At 37.4% G+C, this 21217-nt stretch overlaps 1 protein-coding gene across 1 annotated transcript; it reads left to right on the top strand.

Annotated features, from left to right (window-relative positions):
- The first annotated feature begins 930 nt into the window (after window positions 1-930).
- On the top strand, window positions 931-1633 carry LOC123440816 (putative glutaredoxin-C2). The gene has a single exon (XM_045117364.1). The coding sequence runs from the start codon at window positions 1085-1087 to the stop codon at window positions 1397-1399; it is 315 nt and encodes a 104-aa protein (XP_044973299.1). The 5' UTR covers window positions 931-1084; the 3' UTR covers window positions 1400-1633.
- Window positions 1634-21217: the final 19584 nt, after the last annotated feature.

The raw sequence follows: 21217 nt of genomic DNA on the forward strand, positions 1-21217 counted from the left end.
CCATATATGAAGACTTGTCAGTAATGAAGGTTATTTATTTTTCTTTGAGACGAAACAGAAGGAGCTCTGCCTTTGCATTGAAGATGATGAATTTATCATAGCGGCCAGTGGAAAACAGGTAATTAGAAATGAGGAGTAGCAACTGCAACAGAAATGACTGAAAGTACTACTCGTGGCAAGGAAACTTCATTTGTGTTCAGAAGGGAAGGCTCAAACGAAAGAACTAGGTGAGCATATTGAATGTTAGTTGTCATATCCATCTTTCACATTAAAACTTATATATTTTCTGCAAAAAAAGTTGTGCAATCCGTCCATCATCACATGTTCACTACTAGTAGTTGTAGGGCAGATCGTTAGGTGTTATCCATCATCACTTGTTCTCTACTTAATTCTGTGGCATCCATTAGATGAAGGGGTTTTAGATGTGATGCATCATGTCCACAACTCCACACAACCAGTATTCCTTCTCACGCACAAATGGCAAAAAACTAGCAATTTGAGTGGATCTAAACCTAGCTTATCAGGACCTGCTGAATCATCAGCTGAAGCATTGATTCAGTTGATACCACAAAAGTTAAGCCTATCTAGAATCTTGATTTTTCACATCATTTGTCTATGTATGATACTAACAACAAAAGTTCATCCTGTCCCGAATCTTGATTCTTCTTCATTTTTACTTATTCGAGGCATTATTTAAAAAAACCAAGGATCAGCCACTCTCCTGGTCATAGCTAACTGTATGATTTTGGCCTCTCCCCATTCCCAAAAGCAAAGATTACAAAAGGTGGTGGCTAGAATAGAACCCTTTGACAGAGAACATATATTCTTCCCGATTAGCCACACCTAATAGCGATTCCCTTGCACCTCAATTAAAGCCTGCAATACTGCGCCGACCACTCCTCTTCTTTACTTGCCGCAGTTATCTATAAATAAGCACCGTTGGGTCATCACCATAGTCCAACTCCAAGAACACAACAGCCTAGAGCAAGCTAAGTGAAGTGAGCTCATCAGATCGACCAATCACAAATCCCCAAGAACAACAGCCTACTTGCTAGTTGCTACCCACCAATTCGCTCGATCAGCAATGGCGGACAGAGTGACAAAGCTGGCGTCGCAGCGGGCGGTGGTGATCTTTGGGGCGAGCAACTGCTTCATGTGCCACGCGGTGAAGACGCTCTTCACAGAGCTCGGCGTGAGCTGGACGGTGCACGAGCTGGACAAGGACCCCCGCGGGAAGGACGTCGAGAGGGCGCTCGTTGGCATGGTCGGACGGAGCCCGCCCATGCCGGCCGTCTTCATCGGCGGCAGGCTTGTCGGCACCACCGACCAGGTCATGACGCTGCACGTCGGCGGCCAGCTTGTGCCGCTCCTCCGCCAGGCCGGCGCCCTGTGGCTTTGAAGAGTCATGGACAGCAGTGGCTGATGCGTGCGTGCAGTTATGTGTGGTCGCATCCTCGGAATCGAGCTAAGCTAGTGATCATATAGTGTGTGAGCTAAGCTAGTGATCATATAGTGTGTGCACTGCAGCTACATAATTTTGGAAAGGTAAACGTTTATACACGGCGCGCCGGCCGAACCGTTTCGGCCGGACGCACCGCTTTCGTCCGATCTGGGCGGATCGCGCGCGTCTCCTCCCCCCACGCAGGTCGCCGTCGCCCCCTCCCCCGCGCAGGCGCCGCCGTCGTGTGCTTCCCCCCGCGCAGGTCGCCGTCGCCCCCTTCCCCCGCGCAGGCGCCGTCGTCGTGTGCTTCCCCTCTGCACAAGTCGCCGTCGCCCCCTCCCCGCGTGCGGGCGCCGCCGTCGCGAGATTCTCCTATGTGCATGCCGCCGTCGCCCCCTCCCCCACAGGCACCGCCGTACGCCCTCGCACCCTTCGCTGGCGCTGTTGCAAAAACCACCATCGCCGGTGCTCGGGCCGAGCCACAGGGAAGATGACATGGTTGCCTCCTTCAATGGACTGATCTGTGTGTGTATGTATTAAAAAAAGCTACAAGCGGTGTGCAAAAAGCTTCAAACGGCATAAAAAAAGCTTCAACCGTTGATAAAAGAAGTTACAACCACGTCCATGAGAGTTGCAACCAAACTTCGTCGGAGTTTTGTAGGCGGAGTTGCAACCATGATGAAAAAATGCTGCAACCATTATACAAATTTGATACATCAGTCATTCTTTTTTGTTGCTACCGTATTGTTTTTTTGCTACAACCGTTGACATGGGCGAGTTGCAACCATGATGAAAAAATGCTGCAACCATTATACAAATTTGATACATCAGTCATTTTTTGTTGCTGCAACCGTATTGTGTTTTTGCTACAACCGTTGACATGGGCGAGTTGCAACCATGATGGGAAATGCTGCAACCATTATACATTTTTCACTAGTGGAAAACGGGCCTTTGGCCTGGACCCTTTAGTCCCGGCCTGCCTCTGGGCCGGGACTAAAGGCCCGGCCACGTCACCCCAATTCTCAATGCCTCCCTCGAGGCTTTAGTCCCGGCCCGTAAGGAGCCTTTAGTCCCGGTTCGTGTCCCAAACCGGGACTAAAGGGCTACGCGGTGGGCAGTGGTGGTGGCAACCGTTCGTATCCCCCTTTAGTCCCGGTTGGTGGCTCAACCCGGGACTAAAGGACAAACACGTGGCCTGCCGTAGTGGTGGCGACGGTTGGTATACCTCTTTAGTCCCGGTTGGTGGCTCAACCCGGGACTAAAGACCCAAACGGTTTGCATCCTGCGTCGTTTCGGGCGATGAAAAGCACGAACCGAAGCGTACAGTCGCCATTTCTCTGTTCTTCTTCTCTCTCGCGTCGCCCTCTCTGTTCTTCTCCTCTGTTCTTCTCCTCTCTTCTTCCCTTCTCTTCTTTCACCATGCCAACTAGCTTTCGTAAGGTGCTCGCACATGGCACGACGATGCTCGATGTCGTGTACACGAACCTGAGCAACGAGGTGCCGTTTTTTCTTCAACAGTTGAAGGAAAAATGGTTTGACCACGCAGCGGATCATGAAAGTTCTTGGGGCTTGATCTGGAGTACACGGCCGATCAACGCGGTGTTGCCGTCATCCAACTATGCTTCGCACGCCATGTCTTGATCTTCCAATGGGCGAGGTAAGTTTTGAGGCTTTCTTTGATCCAAGATAATGACATTGTAAGTTTATTTGTTTCAATCATAGTTGGTTCCCTTCAAATAGTTGTAGTGAAACAATTTTGATTAGTTGAAGGGGAGCACAATCAAATTGGAATAGTGTTCCATAATCTGAAAAATCGTATTAGAATCAACTAGTGTTTAATATGTTCCATTGGAATCATAGTTGGTTCCCTTCAAATAGTTGTAGTGAAACAATTTTGATTAGTTGAAGGGGAGCACAATCTCATTGGAATAGTGTTCCATAATCTGAAAAATCGTATTAGAATCAACTAGTGTTTAATATGTTCCATTGGAATCATAGTTGGTTCGCTTCAAATAGTTGTAGTGAAACAATTTTGATTAGTTGAAGGAAACACAATCTGATTGGAATAGTGTTCCATAATGTGAAAAATCTGATTGGTTCAATATGTTCCATTGAAATCATAGTTGTAGTGATACAATTTTATGCGGTGTTCTTTGATCCAAGGTTATGAAAATTGAATATAGCTAGTGATCTCTCTAGGTTCCATTGGATAGCAATATGATATGTCATAGTCATGAAAATTGCATATAGCTAGTGATCTCTCTAGGTTCCATTGGATAGCTATAGTGATCTCTCTAGGTTCCATTGCATATGTTCTATTTGAATCCTAAAGATAAGTTTCTCTTTAGTTGTAGTGAAACATGTTTCCTTATTGCAGCAGTATGTAACATTTGTTCCATTTTAATTTGTTTCTGTTGCAGGAGTGATAAGCATTGTCCAGAACTCATGGAGTTCCTTCGCAGCGGCATCACTTTTGCTTCCGTTGACATAAGGAACGACAAGCTGAAGATGAGGCACAGCTTCGGTATTGAGATACCAGCTGGTTGCCTCGTTGATCTTCAAACGATATTCAGGCTTCGACATGACAGGACTTCGATGGCTCATATGGCAGTTGCCTTGATCGACGAGTCATATGGTGATATGAAGACCAGTTTCCCAAAGTCTCAGCACAAACTTTGGGAGAAGGGCCCACTTGATGATATCAACATTGAGTATGCAGCAAAAGATGCATACGTTTCATACGAGTTGTACCGCAAGATTCCAGTCGTCAACTATGGCCAGCGTCACCTCGAGGAACGTGAACATTCTGATTTAGATGATTCAGACGAGTAGTGTTCTTAACGTCGAACACTTGTATATATATCTATGGTAGCTATTATTATGTACTGTTTGGACTAGTATCATGTACTTCTTGGACCAATTTATATATGTCTAGTTTCTGTTTGTGCCATTATAGTTTCCAAATTTGAATGGTTTAGCCCTTTCTAACTTCATTTGCTACTTTTGAATGGTTTAGTCCTTTCTAACTTCATGGTATCATGCATTTAGACCACATATATATACAAAAAGTCTTCAGTTCAAATAAGTTCAAAAAATGAAATCCCTTTTGTAACAGATCTGTTTTTGATTAAAACAATAAAATGAAAGACCATTAGTCCCACGTGGCGTGCAGCGGAACCACGTGGCGTGCAGCGGAACCACGTGGCGTTCCGCGGAACCACTTTTGTTATGGGGGTCGCTTCTCCTTCTTCTCCTTGTGCTAGATATTGGTTATGCACTAGGGGAAGTAGGAGTAGCGACCATCATCGACGGTTGAAAAATCAGGTGAGCTAGTGTCCACCATATATGAGAGAAGAAGAATGCCGTCTCTTATTGTGGGGGTCGTTTCTACTTCAAGAGAGATTGTCCATTTTGTGATGTGCCTTTGAATGGTGCATTTTGAACACATGCTATGTGGGTAAAATGATGATAGCAAGCCAACTTTCAACATTTTCAGAGTTCATTTGTAGTGCTTTTCAATTTTAGGGTCAACTAGCTCAAACAAATAAGTAAATGCACGAAATATACCAAATGAAGTCAGAAATTGTTGAAATTTTGTGATGTGCCTTTGAATGGTGCATTTTGGACACACAAAAAGTATGGAGTTCAAATAAGTTCAGAAAAATGAAATCCCTTTGTAAGAGATGAGTTCTGGTTCGAAACCCTGCTACTTCGAGAGAGATTGTCAGTTTTATACACGAACTGCATCCAGTTTTTGTCGTAGCCCTCTCAACTTTTTAACACATGCTATGTGGGTGAAATGATGATAGCATACCAACTTTCAACATTTTCAGAGTTCATTTGTAGTGCTTTTCAATTTCAGGGTCAACTAGCTCAAAAAAAATAAGTAAATGCACGAAATATACCAAGTGAAGTCAGAAATTGTTGAAATTTTGTGATGTGCCATTGAATGGTGCATTTTGAACGCACAAAAAGTATGGAGTTCAGATAAGTTCAACAAAATGAAATCCATTTGTAAGAGATGAGTTCTCGTTCGAAACCCTGCTACTTCGAGGGAGATTGTCAGTTTTGTACACGAACTGCATCCAGTTTTTGTCGTAGCCCTCTCAGCTTTTTAACACATGCTATGTGGGTGAAATGATGATAGCATGCCAACTTTCAACATTTTCAGAGTTCATTTGTAGTGCTTTTCAATTTCAGGGTCAACTAGCTCAAAAAAAATAAGTAAATGCACGAAATATACCAAATGAAGTCAGAAATTGTTGAAATATTGTGATGTGCCTTTGAATGGTGCATTTTGAACACACAAAAAGTACGGAGTTCAAATAAGTGCAAAAAAATGAAATCCATTTGTAAGAGATGAGTTCTGGTTCGAAACCCTACTACTTCGAGAGAGATTGTCAGTTTTGTACACGAACTGCATCCAGTTTTTGTCGTAGCCCTCTCAACTTTTTAACACATGCTATGTGGGTGAAATTATGATAGCATTTCAACTTTAAACATTTTCAGAGTTCATTTGTAGTGCTTTTCAATTTCAGGGTCAACTAGCTCAAAAAAAAGTAAATGCACGAAATATACCAAATGAAGTCAGAAATTGTTGAAATTTTGTGATGTGCCTTTGAATGGTGCATTTTTAACACACAAAAATTATGGAGTTCAAATAAGTTCAAAAAAATGAAATCCATTTCTAAGAGATGAGTTCTTGTTCGAAACCCAGCTACTTCGAGAGAGATTGTCAGTTTTGTACACGAACTGCATCCAGTTTTTGTCGTATCCCTCTCAACTTTTTAACACATGCTATGTGGGTGAAATTATGATAGAATGCCAACTTTCAACATTTTCAGAGTTCATTTGAAGTGCTTTTCAATTTCAGGGTCAACTAGCTGAAGAAAAAAAGTAAATGCACGCAATATACCAAATGAAGTCAGAAATTGTTGAAATTTTGTGATGTGCCTTTGAATGGTGCATTTTGAACACACAAAAAGTATGGAGTGCAAATAAGTTCAAAAAAATGAAATCCATTTGTAAGAGATGAGTTCTTGTTCGAAACCCTGCTACTTCGAGAGAGATTGTCAGTTTTGTACACGAACTGCATCCAGTTTTTGTCGTAGCCCTCTCAACTTTTTAACACATGCTACGTGGGTGAAATGATGATAGCATGCCAACTTTCAACATTTTCAGAGTTCATTTGTAGTGCTTTTCAATTTCAGGGTCAACTAGCTCAAAAAAATAAGTAAATGCACGAAATATACCAAATGAAGTCAGAAATTGTTGAAATTTTGTGATGTGCCTTTGAATGGTGCATTTTGAACACACAAAAAGTATGGAGTTCAAATAAGTTCAAAAAAATGAAATCCATTTGTAAGAGATGAGTTGTCGTTCGAAACCCTGCTACTTCGAGAGAGATTGTCACTTTTGTACACGAACTGCATCCAGTTTTTGTCGTAGCCCTCTCAACTTTTTAACACATGCTATGTGGGTGAAATGATGATAGCATGCCAACTTTCAACATTTTCAGAGTTCATTTGTAGTGCTTTTCAATTTCAGGATCAACTAGCTCAAAAAAAAGTAAATGCACGAAATATACCAAATGAAGTCAGAAATTGTTGAAATTTTGTGATGTGCCTTTGAATGGTGCATTTTGAACACACAAAAAGTATGGAGTTCAAATAAGTTCAAAAAAATGAAATCCATTTGTAAGAGATGAGTTCTCGTTCGAAACCCTGCTACTTCGAGAGAGATTGTCAGTTTTGTACACGAACTGCATCCAGTTTTTGTCGTAGCTCTCTCAACTTTTTAACACATGCTATGTGGGTGAAATGATGATAGCATGCCAACTTTCAACATTTTCAGAGTTCATTTGTAGTGCTTTTCAATTTCAGGGTCAACTAGCTAAAAAAAATAAGTAAATGCACGAAATATACCAAATGAAGTCAGAAATTGTTGAAATTTTGTGATGTGCCTTTGAATGGTGCATTTTGAACACAAAAAAAGTATGGAGTTCAAATAAGTTCAAAAAAAATGAAATCCCTTTGTAAGAGATGAGTTGTGGTTCGAAACCCTGCTACTTCGAGAGAGATTGTCAGTTTTGTACACGAACTGCATCCAGTTTTTGTCGTATCCCTCTCAACTTTTTAACACATGCTATGTGGGTGAAATGATGATAGCATGCCAACTTTCAACATTTTCAGAGTTCAATTGTAGTGCTTTTCAATTTCAGGGTCAACTAGCTCAAAAAAAATAAGTAAATGCACGAAATATACCAAATGAAGTCAGAAATTGTTGAAATTTTGTGATGTGCCTTTGAATGGTGCATTTTGAACACACAAAAAGTATGGAGTTCAAATAAGTTTAAAAAAATGAAATCCCTTTGTAAGAGATGAGTTGTGGTTCGAAACCGTGGTACTTCGAGAGAGATTGTCATTTTGTACACGAACTGCATCCAGTTTTTGTCGTATCCCTCTCAACTTTTAAACACATGCTATGTGCGTGAAATGATGATAGCATTCCAACTTTCAACATTTTCAGAGTTCATTTGTAGTGCTTTTCAATTTCAGGGTCAACTAGCTCAAAAAAAATAAGTAAATGCACGAAATATACCAAATGAAGTCAGAAATTGTTGAAATTTTGTGATGTGCCTTTGAATGGTGCATTTTGAACACACAAAAAGTATGGAGTTCAAATAAGTTCAAAAAAATGAAATCCCTTTGTAAGAGATGAGTTCTCGTTCGAAACCCTGCTACTTCGAGAGAGATTGTCAGTTTTGTACACGAACTTCATCCAGTTTTTGTCGTAGCCCTCTCAAATTTTTAACACATGCTATGTGGGTGAAATGATGATATCATGCCAACTTTCGACATTTTCAGAGTTCATTTGTAGTGCTTTTCAATTTCAGGGTCAACTAGCTCAAAAAAAAGTAAATGCACGAAATATACCAAATGAAGTCAGAAATTGTTGAAATTTTGTGATGTGCCTTTTAATGGTGCATTTTGAGCACACAAAAAGTATGGAGTTCAGATAAGTTCAAAAAAATGAAATCCCTTTGTAAGAGATGGGTTCTGGTTCGAAACCCTGCTACTTCGAGAGAGATTGTCAGTTTTGTACACGAACTGCATCCATTTTTTGTCGTAGCCCTCTTAACTTTTTAACACATGCTATGTGGGTGAAATGATGATAGCATGCCAACTTTCAAAATTTTCAGAGTTCATTTGTAGTGCTTTTCAATTTCAGGTTCAACTAGCTAAAAAAATAAGTAAATGCACGAAATATACCAAATGAAGTCAGAAATTGTTGAAATTTTGTGATGTGCCTTTGAATGGTGCATTTTGAACACACAAAAAGTATGGAGTTCAAATAAGTTCAAAAAAAATGAAATCCCTTTGTAAGAGATGAGTTGTGGTTCGAAACCCTGGTACTTCGAGAGAGATTGTCAGTTTTGTACACGAACTGCATCCAGTTTTTGTCGTATCCCTCTCAACTTTTTAACACATGCTATCTAGGTGAAATGATGATAGCATGCCAACTTTCAACATTTTCAGAGTTCATTTGTAGTGCTTTTGAATTTCAGGGTCAACTAGCTCAAAAGAAATAAGTAAATTCACGAAATATACCAAATGAAGTCAGAAATTGTTGAAATTTTGTGATGTGCCTTTGAATGGTGCATTTTGAGCACACAAAAAGTATGGAGTTCAAATAAGTTCAAAAAAATGAAATCCCTTTGTAAGAGATGAGTTGTGGTTCGAAACCCTGGTACTTCGAGAGAGATTGTCAGTTTTGTACACGAACTTCATCCAGTTTTTGTCGTAGCCCTCTCAACTTTTTAACACATTCTATGTGGGTGAAATGATTATAGAATGCCAACTTTCAACATTTTCAGAGTTCATTTGTAGTGCTTTTCAATTTCAGGGTCAACTAGCTCAAAAAAAATAAGTAAATGCACGAAATATACCAAATGAAGTCAGAAATTGTTGAAATTTTGTGATGTGCCTTTGAATGGTGCATTTTGAACACAAAAAAAGTATGGAGTTCAAATAAGTTCAAAAAAAATGAAATCCATTTGTAAGAGATGAGTTCTTGTTCGAAACCCTGCTACTTCGAGAGAGATTGTCAGTTTTGTACACGAACTGCATCCAGTTTTTGTCGTAGCCCTCTCAACTTTTTAACACATGCTATGTGGGTGAAATTATGATATCATGCCAACTTTCAATATTTTCAGAGTTCATTTGTAGTGCTTTTCAATTTCAGGGTCAACTAGCTCAAAAAAATAAGTAAATGCACGAAATATACCAAATGAAGTCAGAAATTGTTGAAAGTTGTGATGTGCCTTTGAATGGTGCATTTTGAACACACAAAAAGTATGGAGTTCACATAAGTTCAAAAAAATGAAATCCTTTTGTAAGAGATGAGTTGTGGTTCGAAACACCACTACTTCGAGAGAGATTGTCACTTTTGTACACGAACTGCATCCAGTTTTTGTCGTAGCCCTCTCAACTTTTTAACACATGCTATGTGGGTGAAATGATGATAGCATGCCAACTTTCAACATTTTCAGAGTTCATTTGTAGTGCTTTTCAATTTCAGGATCAACTAGCTCAAAAAAAAGTAAATGCACGAAATATACCAAATGAAGTCAGAAATTGTTGAAATTTTGTGATGTGCCTTTGAATGGTGCATTTTGAACACACAAAAAGTATGGAGTTCAAATAAGTTCAAAAAAATGAAATCCATTTGTAAGAGATGAGTTCTCGTTCGAAACCCTGCTACTTCGAGAGAGATTGTCAGTTTTGTACACGAACTGCATCCAGTTTTTGTCGTAGCTCTCTCAAATTTTTAACACATGCTATGTGGGTGAAATGATGATAGCATGCCAACTTTCAACATTTTCAGAGTTCATTTGTAGTGCTTTTCAATTTCAGGGTCAACTAGCTAAAAAAAATAAGTAAATGCACGAAATATACCAAATGAAGTCAGAAATTGTTGAAATTTTGTGATGTGCCTTTGAATGGTGCATTTTGAACACACAAAAAGTATGGAGTTCAGATAAGTTCAAAAAAAATGAAATCCCTTTGTAAGAGATGAGTTGTGGTTCGAAACCCTGCTACTTCGAGAGAGATTGTCAGGTTTGTACACGAACTGCATCCAGTTTTTGTCGTATCCCTCTCAACTTTTTAACACATGCTATGTGGGTGAAATGATGATAGCATGCCAACTTTCAACATTTTGAGAGTTCATTTGTAGTGCTTTTCAATTTCAGGGTCAACTAGCTCAAAAAAAAATAAGTAAATGCACGAAATATACCAAATGAAGTCAGAAATTGTTGAAATTTTGTGATGTGCCTTTGAATGGTGCATTTTGAACACACAAAAAGTATGGAGTTCAAATAAGTTCAAAAAAATGAAATCCCTTTGTAAGAGATGAGTTGTGGTTCGAAACCCTGGTACTTCGAGAGAGATTGTCAATTTTGTACACGAACTGCATCCAGTTTTTGTCGTATCCCTCTCAACTTTTAAACACATGCTATGTGCGTGAAATGATGATAGCATGCCAACTTTCAACATTTTCAGAGTTCATTTGTAGTGCTTTTCAATTTCAGGGTCAACTAGCTCAAAAATAATAATAAGTAAATGCACGAAATATACCAAATGAAGTCAGAAATTGTTGAAATTTTGTGATGTGCCTTTGAATGGTGCATTTTGAACACACAAAAAGTATGGAGTTCAAATAAGTTCAAAAAAACGAAATCCATTTATAAGAGATGAGTTCTCGTTCGAAACCCTCCTACTTCGAGAGAGATTGTCAGTTTTGTACACGAACTGCATCCAGTTTTTGTCGTAGCTCTCTCAAATTTTTAACACATGCTATGTGGGTGAAATGATGATAGCATGCCAACTTTCAACATTTTCAGAGTTCATTTGTAGTGCTTTTCAATTTCAGGGTCAACTAGCTCAAAAAAATAAGTAAATGCACGAAATATACCAAATGAAGTCAGAAATTGTTGAAATTTTGTGATGTGCCTTTGAATGGTGCATTTTGAACACACAAAAAGTATGGAGTTCAGATAAGTTCAAAAAAAATGAAATCTCTTTGTAAGAGATGAGTTGTGGTTCGAAACCCTGCTACTTCGAGAGAGATTGTCAGTTTTGTACACGAACTGCATCCAGTTTTTGTCGTATCCCACTCAACTTTTTAACACATGCTATGTGGGTGAAATGATGATAGCATGCCAACTTTCAACATTTTGAGAGTTCATTTGTAGTGCTTTTCAATTTCAGGGTCAACTAGCTCAAAAAAAAAAAGTAAATGCACGAAATATACCAAATGAAGTCAGAAATTGTTGAAATTTTGTGATGTGCCTTTGAATGATGCATTTTGAACACACAAAAAGTATGGAGTTCAAATAAGTTCAAAAAAATGAAATCCCTTTGTAAGAGATGAGTTGTGGTTCGAAACCCTGGTACTTCGAGAGAGATTGTCAATTTTGTACACGAACTGCATCCAGTTTTTGTCGTATCCCTCTCAACTTTTAAACACATGCTATGTGCGTGAAATGATGATAGCATGCCAACTTTCAACATTTCCAGAGTTCATTTGTAGTGCTTTTCAATTTCACGGTCAACTAGCTCAAAAAAATTAAGTAAATGCACGAAATATACCAAATGAAGTCAGAAATTGTTGAAATTTTGTGATGTGCCTTTGAATAGTCCATTTTGAACACACAAAAAGTATGGAGTTCAAATAAGTTCAAAAAAATGAAATCCATTTGTAAGAGATGAGTTCTCGTTCGAAACCCTGCTACTTCGAGAGAGATTGTCAGTTTTGTACACGAAGTTCATCCAGTTTTTGTCGTAGCCCTCTCAAATTTTTAACACATGCTATGTGGGTGAAATGATGATATCATGCCAACTTTCGACATTTTCAGAGTTCATTTGTAGTGCTTTTCAATTTCAGGGTCAACTAGCTCAAAAAAAAGTAAATGCACGAAATATACCAAATGAAGTCAGAAATTGTTGAAATTTTGTGATGTGCCTTTGAATGGTGCATTTTGAACACACAAAAAGTTTGGAGTTAAAATAAGTTCAAAAAAATGAAATCCCTTTGTAAGAGATGAGTTGTGGTTCGAAACCGTGCTACTTCGAGAGAGATTGTCAGTTTTGTACACGAACTGCATCCAGTTTTTGTCGTAGCCCTCTCAACTTTTTAACACATGCTATGTGGGTGAAATGATTATAGCATGCCAAGTTTCAACATTTTCAGAGTTCATTTGTAGTGCTTTTCAATTTCAGGGTCAACTAGCTCAAAAGAAATAAGTAAATGCACGAAATATACCAAATGAAGTCAGAAATTGTTGAAATTTTGTGATGTGCCTTTGAATGGTGCATTTTGAACACACAAAAAGTATGGAGTTCAAATAAGTTCAAAAAAACGAAATCCATTTCTAAGAGATGAGTTCTTGTTCGAAACCCAGCTACTTCGAGAGAGATTGTCAGTTTTGTACACGAACTGAATCCAGTTTCTGTCGTAGCCCTCTCAACTTTTTAACACATTCTATGTGGGTGAAATTATGATAGAATGCCAACTTTCAACATTTTCAGAGTTCATTTGAAGTGCTTTTCAATTTCAGGGTCAACTAGCTCAAGAAAAAAAGTAAATGCACGAAATATACCAAATGAAGTCAGAAATTGTTGAAATTTTGTGATGTGCCTTTGAATGGTGCATTTTGAACACACAAAAAGTATGGAGTGCAAATAAGTTCAAAAAAATGAAATCCATTTGTAAGAGATGAGTTCTTGTTCGAAACCGTGCTACTTCGAGAGAGATTGTCAATTTTGTACACGAACTGCATCCAGTTTTTGTCGTAGCCCTCTCAACTTTTTAACACATGCTATGTGGGTGAAATGATGATAGCATGCCAACTTTCAACATTTTCAGAGTTCATTTGTAGTGCTTTTCAATTTCAGGGTCAACTAGCTCAAAAAAATAAGTAAATGCACGAAATATACCAAATGAAGTCAGAAATTGTTGAAATTTTGTGATGTGCCTTTTAATGGTGCATTTTGAACACACAAAAAATATGGAGTTCAAATAAGTTCAAAAAAATGAAATCCCTTTGTAAGAGATGAGTTGTGGTTCGAAACCCTGCTACTTCGAGAGAGATTGTCACTTTTGTACACGAACTGCATCCAGTTTTTGTCGTATCCCTCTCAACTTTTTAACACATGCTATGTGGGTGAAATGATGATAGCATGCCAACTTTCAACATTTTGAGAGTTCATTTGTAGTGCTTTTCAATTTCAGGGTCAACTAGCTCAAAAAAATAAGTAAATGCACGAAATATACCAAATGAAGTCAGAAATTGTTGAAATTTTGTGATGTGCCTTTGAATGGTGCATTTTGAACACAAAAAAAGTATGGAGTTCAAATAAGTTCAAAAAAATGAAATCCCTATGTAAGAGATGAGTTGTGGTTCGAAACCCTGGTACTTCGAGAGAGATTGTCAATTTTGTACACGAACTGCATCCAGTTTTTTTCGTATCCCTCTCAACTTTTAAACACATGCTATGTGCGTGAAATGATGATAGCATGCCAACTTTCAACATTTTCAGAGTTCATTTGTAGTGCTTTTCAATTTCAGGGTCAACTAGCTCAAAAAAAATAAGTAAATGCACGAAATATACCAAATGAAGTCAGAAATTGTTGAAATTTTGTGATGTGCCTTTGAATGGTGCATTTTTAACACACAAAAAGTATGGAGTTCAAATAAGTTCAAAAAAAATGAAATCCCTTTGTAAGAGATGAGTTGTGGTTCGAAACCCTGCTACTTCGAGAGAGATTGTCAGTTTTGTACACGAACTGCATCCAGTTTTTGTCGTATCCCTCTCAACTTTTTAACACATGCTATGTGGGTGAAATGATGATAGCATGCCAACTTTCAACATTTTGAGAGTTCATTTGTAGTGCTTTTCAATTTCAGGGTCAACTAGCTCAAAAAAAATAAGTAAATGCACGAAATATACCAAATGAAGTCAGAAATTGTTGAAATTTTGTGATGTGCCTTTGAATGGTGCATTTTGAACACAAAAAAAGTATGGAGTTCAAATAAGTTCAAAAAAATGAAATCCCTTTGTAAGAGATGAGTTGTGGTTCGAAACCCTGGTACTTCGAGAGAGATTGTCAATTTTGTACACGAACTGCATCCAGTTTTTTTCGTATCCCTCTCAACTTTTAAACACATGCTATGTGCGTGAAATGATGATAGCATGCCAACTTTCAACATTTTCAGAGTTCATTTGTAGTGCTTTTCAATTTCAGGGTCAACTAGCTCAAAAAAAATAAGTAAATGCACGAAATATACCAAATGAAGTCAGAAATTGTTGAAATTTTGTGATGTGCCTTTGAATGTTGCATTTTGAACACACAAAGAGTATGGAGTTCAAATAAGTTCAAAAAAATGAAATCCCTTTGTAAGAGATGAGTTCTCGTTCGAAACCCTGCTACTTCGAGAGAGATTGTCAGTTTTGTACACGAACTTCGTCCAGTTTTTGTCATAGCCCTCTCAAATTTTTAGCACATGCTATGTGGGTGAAATGATGATATCATGCCAACTTTCGACATTTTCAGAGTTCATTTGTAGTGCTTTTCAATTTCAGGGTCAACTAGCTCAAAAAAAAGTAAATGCACGAAATATACCAAATGAAGTCAGAAATTGTTGAAATTTTGTGATGTGCCTTTTAATGGTGCATTTTGAGCACACAAAAAGTATGGAGTTCAGATAAGTTCAAAAAAATGAAATCCCTTTGTAAGAGATGAGTTCTGGTTCGAAACCCTGCTACTTCGAGAGAGATTGTCAGTTTTGTACACGAACTGCATCCATTTTTTTTCGTAGCCCTCTCAACTTTTTAACACATGCTATGTGGGTGAAATGATGATAGCATGCCAACTTTCAAAATTTTCAGAGTTCATTTGTAGTGCTTTTCAATTTCAGGTTCAACTAGCTAAAAAAATAAGTAAATGCACGAAATATACCAAATGAAGTCAGAAATTGTTGAAATTTTGTGATGTGCCTTTGAATGGTGCATTTTGAACACACAAAAAGTATGGAGTTCAAATAAGTTCAAAAAAAAAATGAAATCCCTTTGTAAGAGATGAGTTGTGGTTCGAAACCCTGGTACTTCGAGAGAGATTGTCAGTTTTGTACACGAACTGCATCCAGTTTTTGTCGTATCCCTCTCAACTTTTTAACACATGCTATCTAGGTGAAATGATGATAGCATGCCAACTTTCAACATTTTCAGAGTTCATTTGTAGTGCTTTTGAATTTCAGGGTCAACTAGCTCAAAAGAAATAAGTAAATTCACGAAATATACCAAATGAAGTCAGAAATTGTTGAAATTTTGTGATGTGCCTTTGAATGGTGCATTTTGAGCACACAAAAAGTATGGAGTTCAAATAAGTTCAAAAAAATGAAATCCCTTTGTAAGAGATGAGTTGTGGTTCGAAACCCTGGTACTTCGAGAGAGATTGTCAGTTTTGTACACGAACTTCATCCAGTTTTTGTCGTAGCCCTCTCAACTTTTTAACACATGCTATGTGGGTGAAATTATGATAGCATGCCAACTTTCAACATTTTCAGAGTTCATTTGTAGTGCTGTTCAATTTCAGGGTCAACTAGCTCAAAAAAATAAGTAAATGCACGAAATATACCAAAGGAAGTCAGAAATTGTTGAAATTTTGTGATGTTCCTTTGAATGGTTCATTTTGAACACACAAAAAGTACGGAGTTCAAATAAGTTCAAAAAAATGAAATCCATTTGTAAGAGATGAGTTCTGGTTCGAAACCCTGCTACTTCGAGAGAGATTGTCAGTTTTGTACACGAACTGCATCCAGTTTTTGTCGTAGCCCTCTCAACTTTTTAACACATGCTATGTGGGTGAAATTATGATATCATGCCAACTTTCAACATTTTCAGAGTTCATTTGTAGTGCTTTTCAATTTCAGGGTCAACTAGCTCAAAAAAATAAGTAAATGCACAAAATATACCAAATGAAGTCAGAAATTGTTGAAATTTTGTGATGTGCCTTTGAATGGTGCATTTTGAACACACTAAAAGTATGGAGTTCAAATAAGTTCACAAAAATGAAATCCATTTGTAAGAGATGAGTTCTTGTTCGAAACCCACCTACTTCGAGAGAGATTGTCAGTTTTGTACACGAACTGAATCCAGTTTCTGTCGTAGCCCTCTCAACTTTTTAACACATTCTATGTGTTTGAAATGATTATAGAATGCCAACTTTCAACATTTTTAGAGTTCATTTGTAGTGCTTTTCAATTTCAGGGTCAACTAGCTCAAAAAAAAAAGTAAATGCACGAAATATACCAAATGAAGTCAGAAATTGTTGAAATTTTGTGATGTGCCTTTGAATGGTGCATTTTGAACACAAAAAAAGTATGGAGTTCAAATAAGTTCAAAAAAATGAAATCCATTTGTAAGAGATGAGTTCTTGTTCGAAACCCTGCTACTTCGAGAGAGATTGTCAGTTTTGTACACGAACTGCATCCAGTTTTTGTCGTAGCCCTCTCAACTTTTTAACACATGCTATGTGGGTGAAATTATGATAGCATGCCAACTTTCAATATTTTCAGAGTTCATTTGTAGTGCTTTTCAATTTCAGGGTCAACTAGCTCAAAAAAAAAAGTAAATGCACGAAATATACCAAATGAAGTCAGAAATTGTTGAAATTTTGTGATGTGCCTTTGAATGGTGCATTTTGAACACACAAAAAGTATGGAGTTCAAATAAGTTCGAAAAAATGAAATCCTTTTGTAAGAGATGAGTTGTGGTTCGAAACACCACTACTTCGAGAGAGATTGTCACTTTTGTACACGAACTGCATCCAGTTTTTGTCGTAGCCCTCTCAACTTTTTAACACATGCTATGTGGGTGAAATGATGATAGCATGCCAACTTTCAACATTTTCAGAGTTCATTTGTAGTGCTTTTCAATTTCAGGATCAACTAGCTCAAAAAAAAGTAAATGCACGAAATATACCAAATGAAGTCAGAAATTGTTGAAATTTTGTGATGTGCCTTTGAATGGTGCATTTTGAACACACAAAAAGTATGGAGTTCAAATAAGTTCAAAAAAATGAAATCCATTTGTAAGAGATGAGTTCTCGTTCGAAACCCTGCTACTTCGAGAGAGATTGTCAGTTTTGTACACGAACTGCATCCAGTTTTTGTCGTAGCTCTCTCAAATTTTTAACACATGCTATGTGGGTGAAATGATGATAGCATGCCAACTTTCAACATTTTCAGAGTTCATTTGTAGTGCTTTTCAATTTCAGGGTCAACTAGCTAAAAAAATAAGTAAATGCACGAAATATACCAAATGAAGTCAGAAATTGTTGAAATTTTGTGATGTGCCTTTGAATGGTGCATTTTGAACACACAAAAAGTATGGAGTTCAGATAAGTTCAAAAAAAATGAAATCCCTTTGTAAGAGATGAGTTGTGGTTCGAAACCCTGCTACTTCGAGAGAGATTGTCAGGTTTGTACACGAACTGCATCCAGTTTTTGTCGTATCCCTCTCAACTTTTTAACACATGCTATGTGGGTGAAATGATGATAGCATGCCAACTTTCAACATTTTGAGAGTTCATTTGTAGTGCTTTTCAATTTCAGGGTCAACTAGCTCAAAAAAAAAATAAGTAAATGCACGAAATATACCAAATGAAGTCAGAAATTGTTGAAATTTTGTGATGTGCCTTTGAATGGTGCATTTTGAACACACAAAAAGTATGGAGTTCAAATAAGTTCAAAAAAATGAAATCCCTTTGTAAGAGATGAGTTGTGGTTCGAAACCCTGGTACTTCGAGAGAGATTGTCAATTTTGTACACGAACTGCATCCAGTTTTTGTCGTATCCCTCTCAACTTTTAAACACATGCTATGTGCGTGAAATGATGATAGCATGCCAACTTTAAACATTTTGAGAGTTCATTTGTAGTGCTTTTCAATTTCAGGGTCAACTAGCTCAAAAAAAATAATAAGTAAATGCACGAAATATACCAAATGAAGTCAGAAATTGTTGAAATTTTGTGATGTGCCTTTGAATGGTGCATTTTGAACACACAAAAAGTATGGAGTTCAAATAAGTTCAAAAAAACGAAATCCATTTATAAGAGATGAGTTCTCGTTCGAAACCCTCCTACTTCGAGAGAGATTGTCAGTTTTGTACACGAACTGCATCCAGTTTTTGTCGTAGCTCTCTCAAATTTTTAACACATGCTATGTGGGTGAAATGATGATAGCATGCCAACTTTCAACATTTTCAGAGTTCATTTGTAGTGCTTTTCAATTTCAGGGTCAACTAGCTAAAAAAATAAGTAAATGCACGAAATATACCAAATGAAATGAGAAATTGTTGAAATTTTGTGATGTGCCTTTGAATGGTGCATTTTGAACACACAAAAAGTATGGATTTCAAATAAGTTCAAAAAAAATGAAATCCCTTTGTAAGAGATGAGTTGTGGTTCGAAACCCTAGTACTTCGAGAGAGATTGTCAGTTTTGTACACGAACTGCATCCAGTTTTTGTCGTATCCCTCTCAACTTTTTAGCACATGCTATCTGGGTGAAATGATGATAGCATGCCAACTTTCAACATTTTCAGAGTTCATTTGTAGTGCTTTTCAATTTCAGGGTCAACTAGCTAAAAAGAAATAAGTAAATGCACGAAATATACCAAATGAAGTCAGAAATTGTTGAAATTTTGTGATGTGCCTTTGAATGGTGCATTTTGAGCACACAAAAAGTATGGAGTTCAAATAAGTTCAAAAAATGAAATCCCTTTGTAAGAGATGAGTTGTGGTTCGAAACCCTCGTACTTCGAGAGAGATTGTCAGTTTTGTACACGAACTTCATCCAGTTTTTGTCGTAGCCCTCTCAACTTTTTAACACATGCTATGTGGGTGAAATTATGATAGCATGCCAACTTTCAACATTTTCAGAGTTCATTTGTAGTGCTTTTCAATTTCAGGTTCAACTAGCTCAAAAAAAAAAGTAAATGCACGAAATATACCAAATGAAGTCAGAAATTGTTGATATTTTGTGATGTGCCTTTGAATGGTGCATTTTGAACACACAAAAAGTATGGAGTTCAAATAAGTTCAAAAAAACGAAATCCATTTGTAAGAGCTGAGTTGTGGTTCGAAACGCTGCTACTTCGAGAGAGATTGTCAGTTTTGTACACGAACTGCATTCAGTTTTTCTCGTATCCCTCTCAACTTTTTAACACATGCTATGTGGGTGAAATTATGATAGCATTTCAACTTTAAACATTTTCAGAGTTCATTTGTAGTGCTTTTCAATTTCAGGGTCAACTAGCTCAAAAAAAAAGTAAATGCACGAAATATACCAAATGAAGTCAGAAATTGTTGAAATTTTGTGATGTGCCTTTGAATGGTGCATTTTGAACACACAAAAAGTATGGAGTTCAAATAAGTTCAAAAAAATGAAATCCATTTCTAAGAGATGAGTTCTTGTTCGAAACCCAGCTACTTCGAGAGAGATTGTCAGTTTTGTACACGAACTGAATCCAGTTTCTGTCGTAGCCCTCTGAACTTTTTAACACATTCTATGTGGGTGAAATTATGATAGAATGCCAACTTTCAACATTTTCAGAGTTCATTTGAAGTGCTTTTCAATTTCAGGGTCAACTAGCTCAAGAAAAAAAGTAAATGCACGAAATATACCAAATGAAGTCAGAAATTGTTGAAATTTTGTGATGTGCCTTTGAATGGTGCATTTTGAACACACAAAAAGTATGGAGTGCAAATAAGTTCAAAAAAATGAAATCCATTTGTAAGAGATGAGTTCTTGTTCGAAACCCTGCTACTTCGAGAGAGATTGTCAGTTTTGTACACGAACTGCATCCAGTTTTTGTCGTAGCCCTCTCAACTTTTTAACACATGCTATGTGGGTGAAATGATGATAGCATGCCAACTTTCAACATTTTCAGAGTTCATTTGTAGTGCTTTTCAATTTCAGGGTCAACTAGCTCAAAAAAATAAGTAAATGCACGAAATATACCAAATGAAGTCAGAAATTGTTGAAATTTTGTGATGTGCCTTTTAATGGTGCATTTTGAACACACAAAAAGTATGGAGTTCAAATAAGTTCAAAAAAATGAAATCCCTTTGTAAGAGATGAGTTGTGGTTCGAAACCCTGCTACTTCGAGAGAGATTGTCACTTTTGTACACGAACTGCATCCAGTTTTTGTCGTAGCCCTCTCAACTTTTTAACACATGCTATGTGGGTGAAATGATGATAGCATGCCAACTTTCAACATTTTCAGAGTTCATTTGTAGTGCTTTTCAATTTCAGGATCAACTAGCTCAAAAAAAAGTAAATGCACGAAATATACCAAATGAAGTCAGAAATTGTTGAAATTTTGTGATGTGCCTTTGAATGGTGCATTTTGAACACACAAAACGTGTGGAGTTCAAATAAGTTCAAAAAAATGAAATCCATTTGTAAGAGATGAGTTCTCGTTCGAAACCCTGCTACTTCGAGAGAGATTGTCAGTTTTGTACACGAACTGCATCCAGTTTTTGTCGTAGCTCTCTCAACTTTTTAACACATGCTATGTGGGTGAAATGATGATAGCATGCCAACTTTCAACATTTTCAGAGTTCATTTGTAGTGCTTTTCAATTTTAGGGTCAACTAGCTAAAAAAAATAAGTAAATGCACGAAATATACCAAATGAAGTCAGAAATTG

This window comes from Hordeum vulgare, chromosome 3H (assembly GCF_904849725.1).
Source record: "Hordeum vulgare subsp. vulgare chromosome 3H, MorexV3_pseudomolecules_assembly, whole genome shotgun sequence".
NCBI classification, from domain to species: Eukaryota; Viridiplantae; Streptophyta; class Magnoliopsida; order Poales; family Poaceae; genus Hordeum; species Hordeum vulgare.

Coding starts and splice junctions, on each gene's coding strand:
- LOC123440816 (XM_045117364.1), top strand. CDS start 1,085: ATGGCGGACAGAGTGACAAAGCTGGCGTCGCAGCGGGCGGTGGTGATC.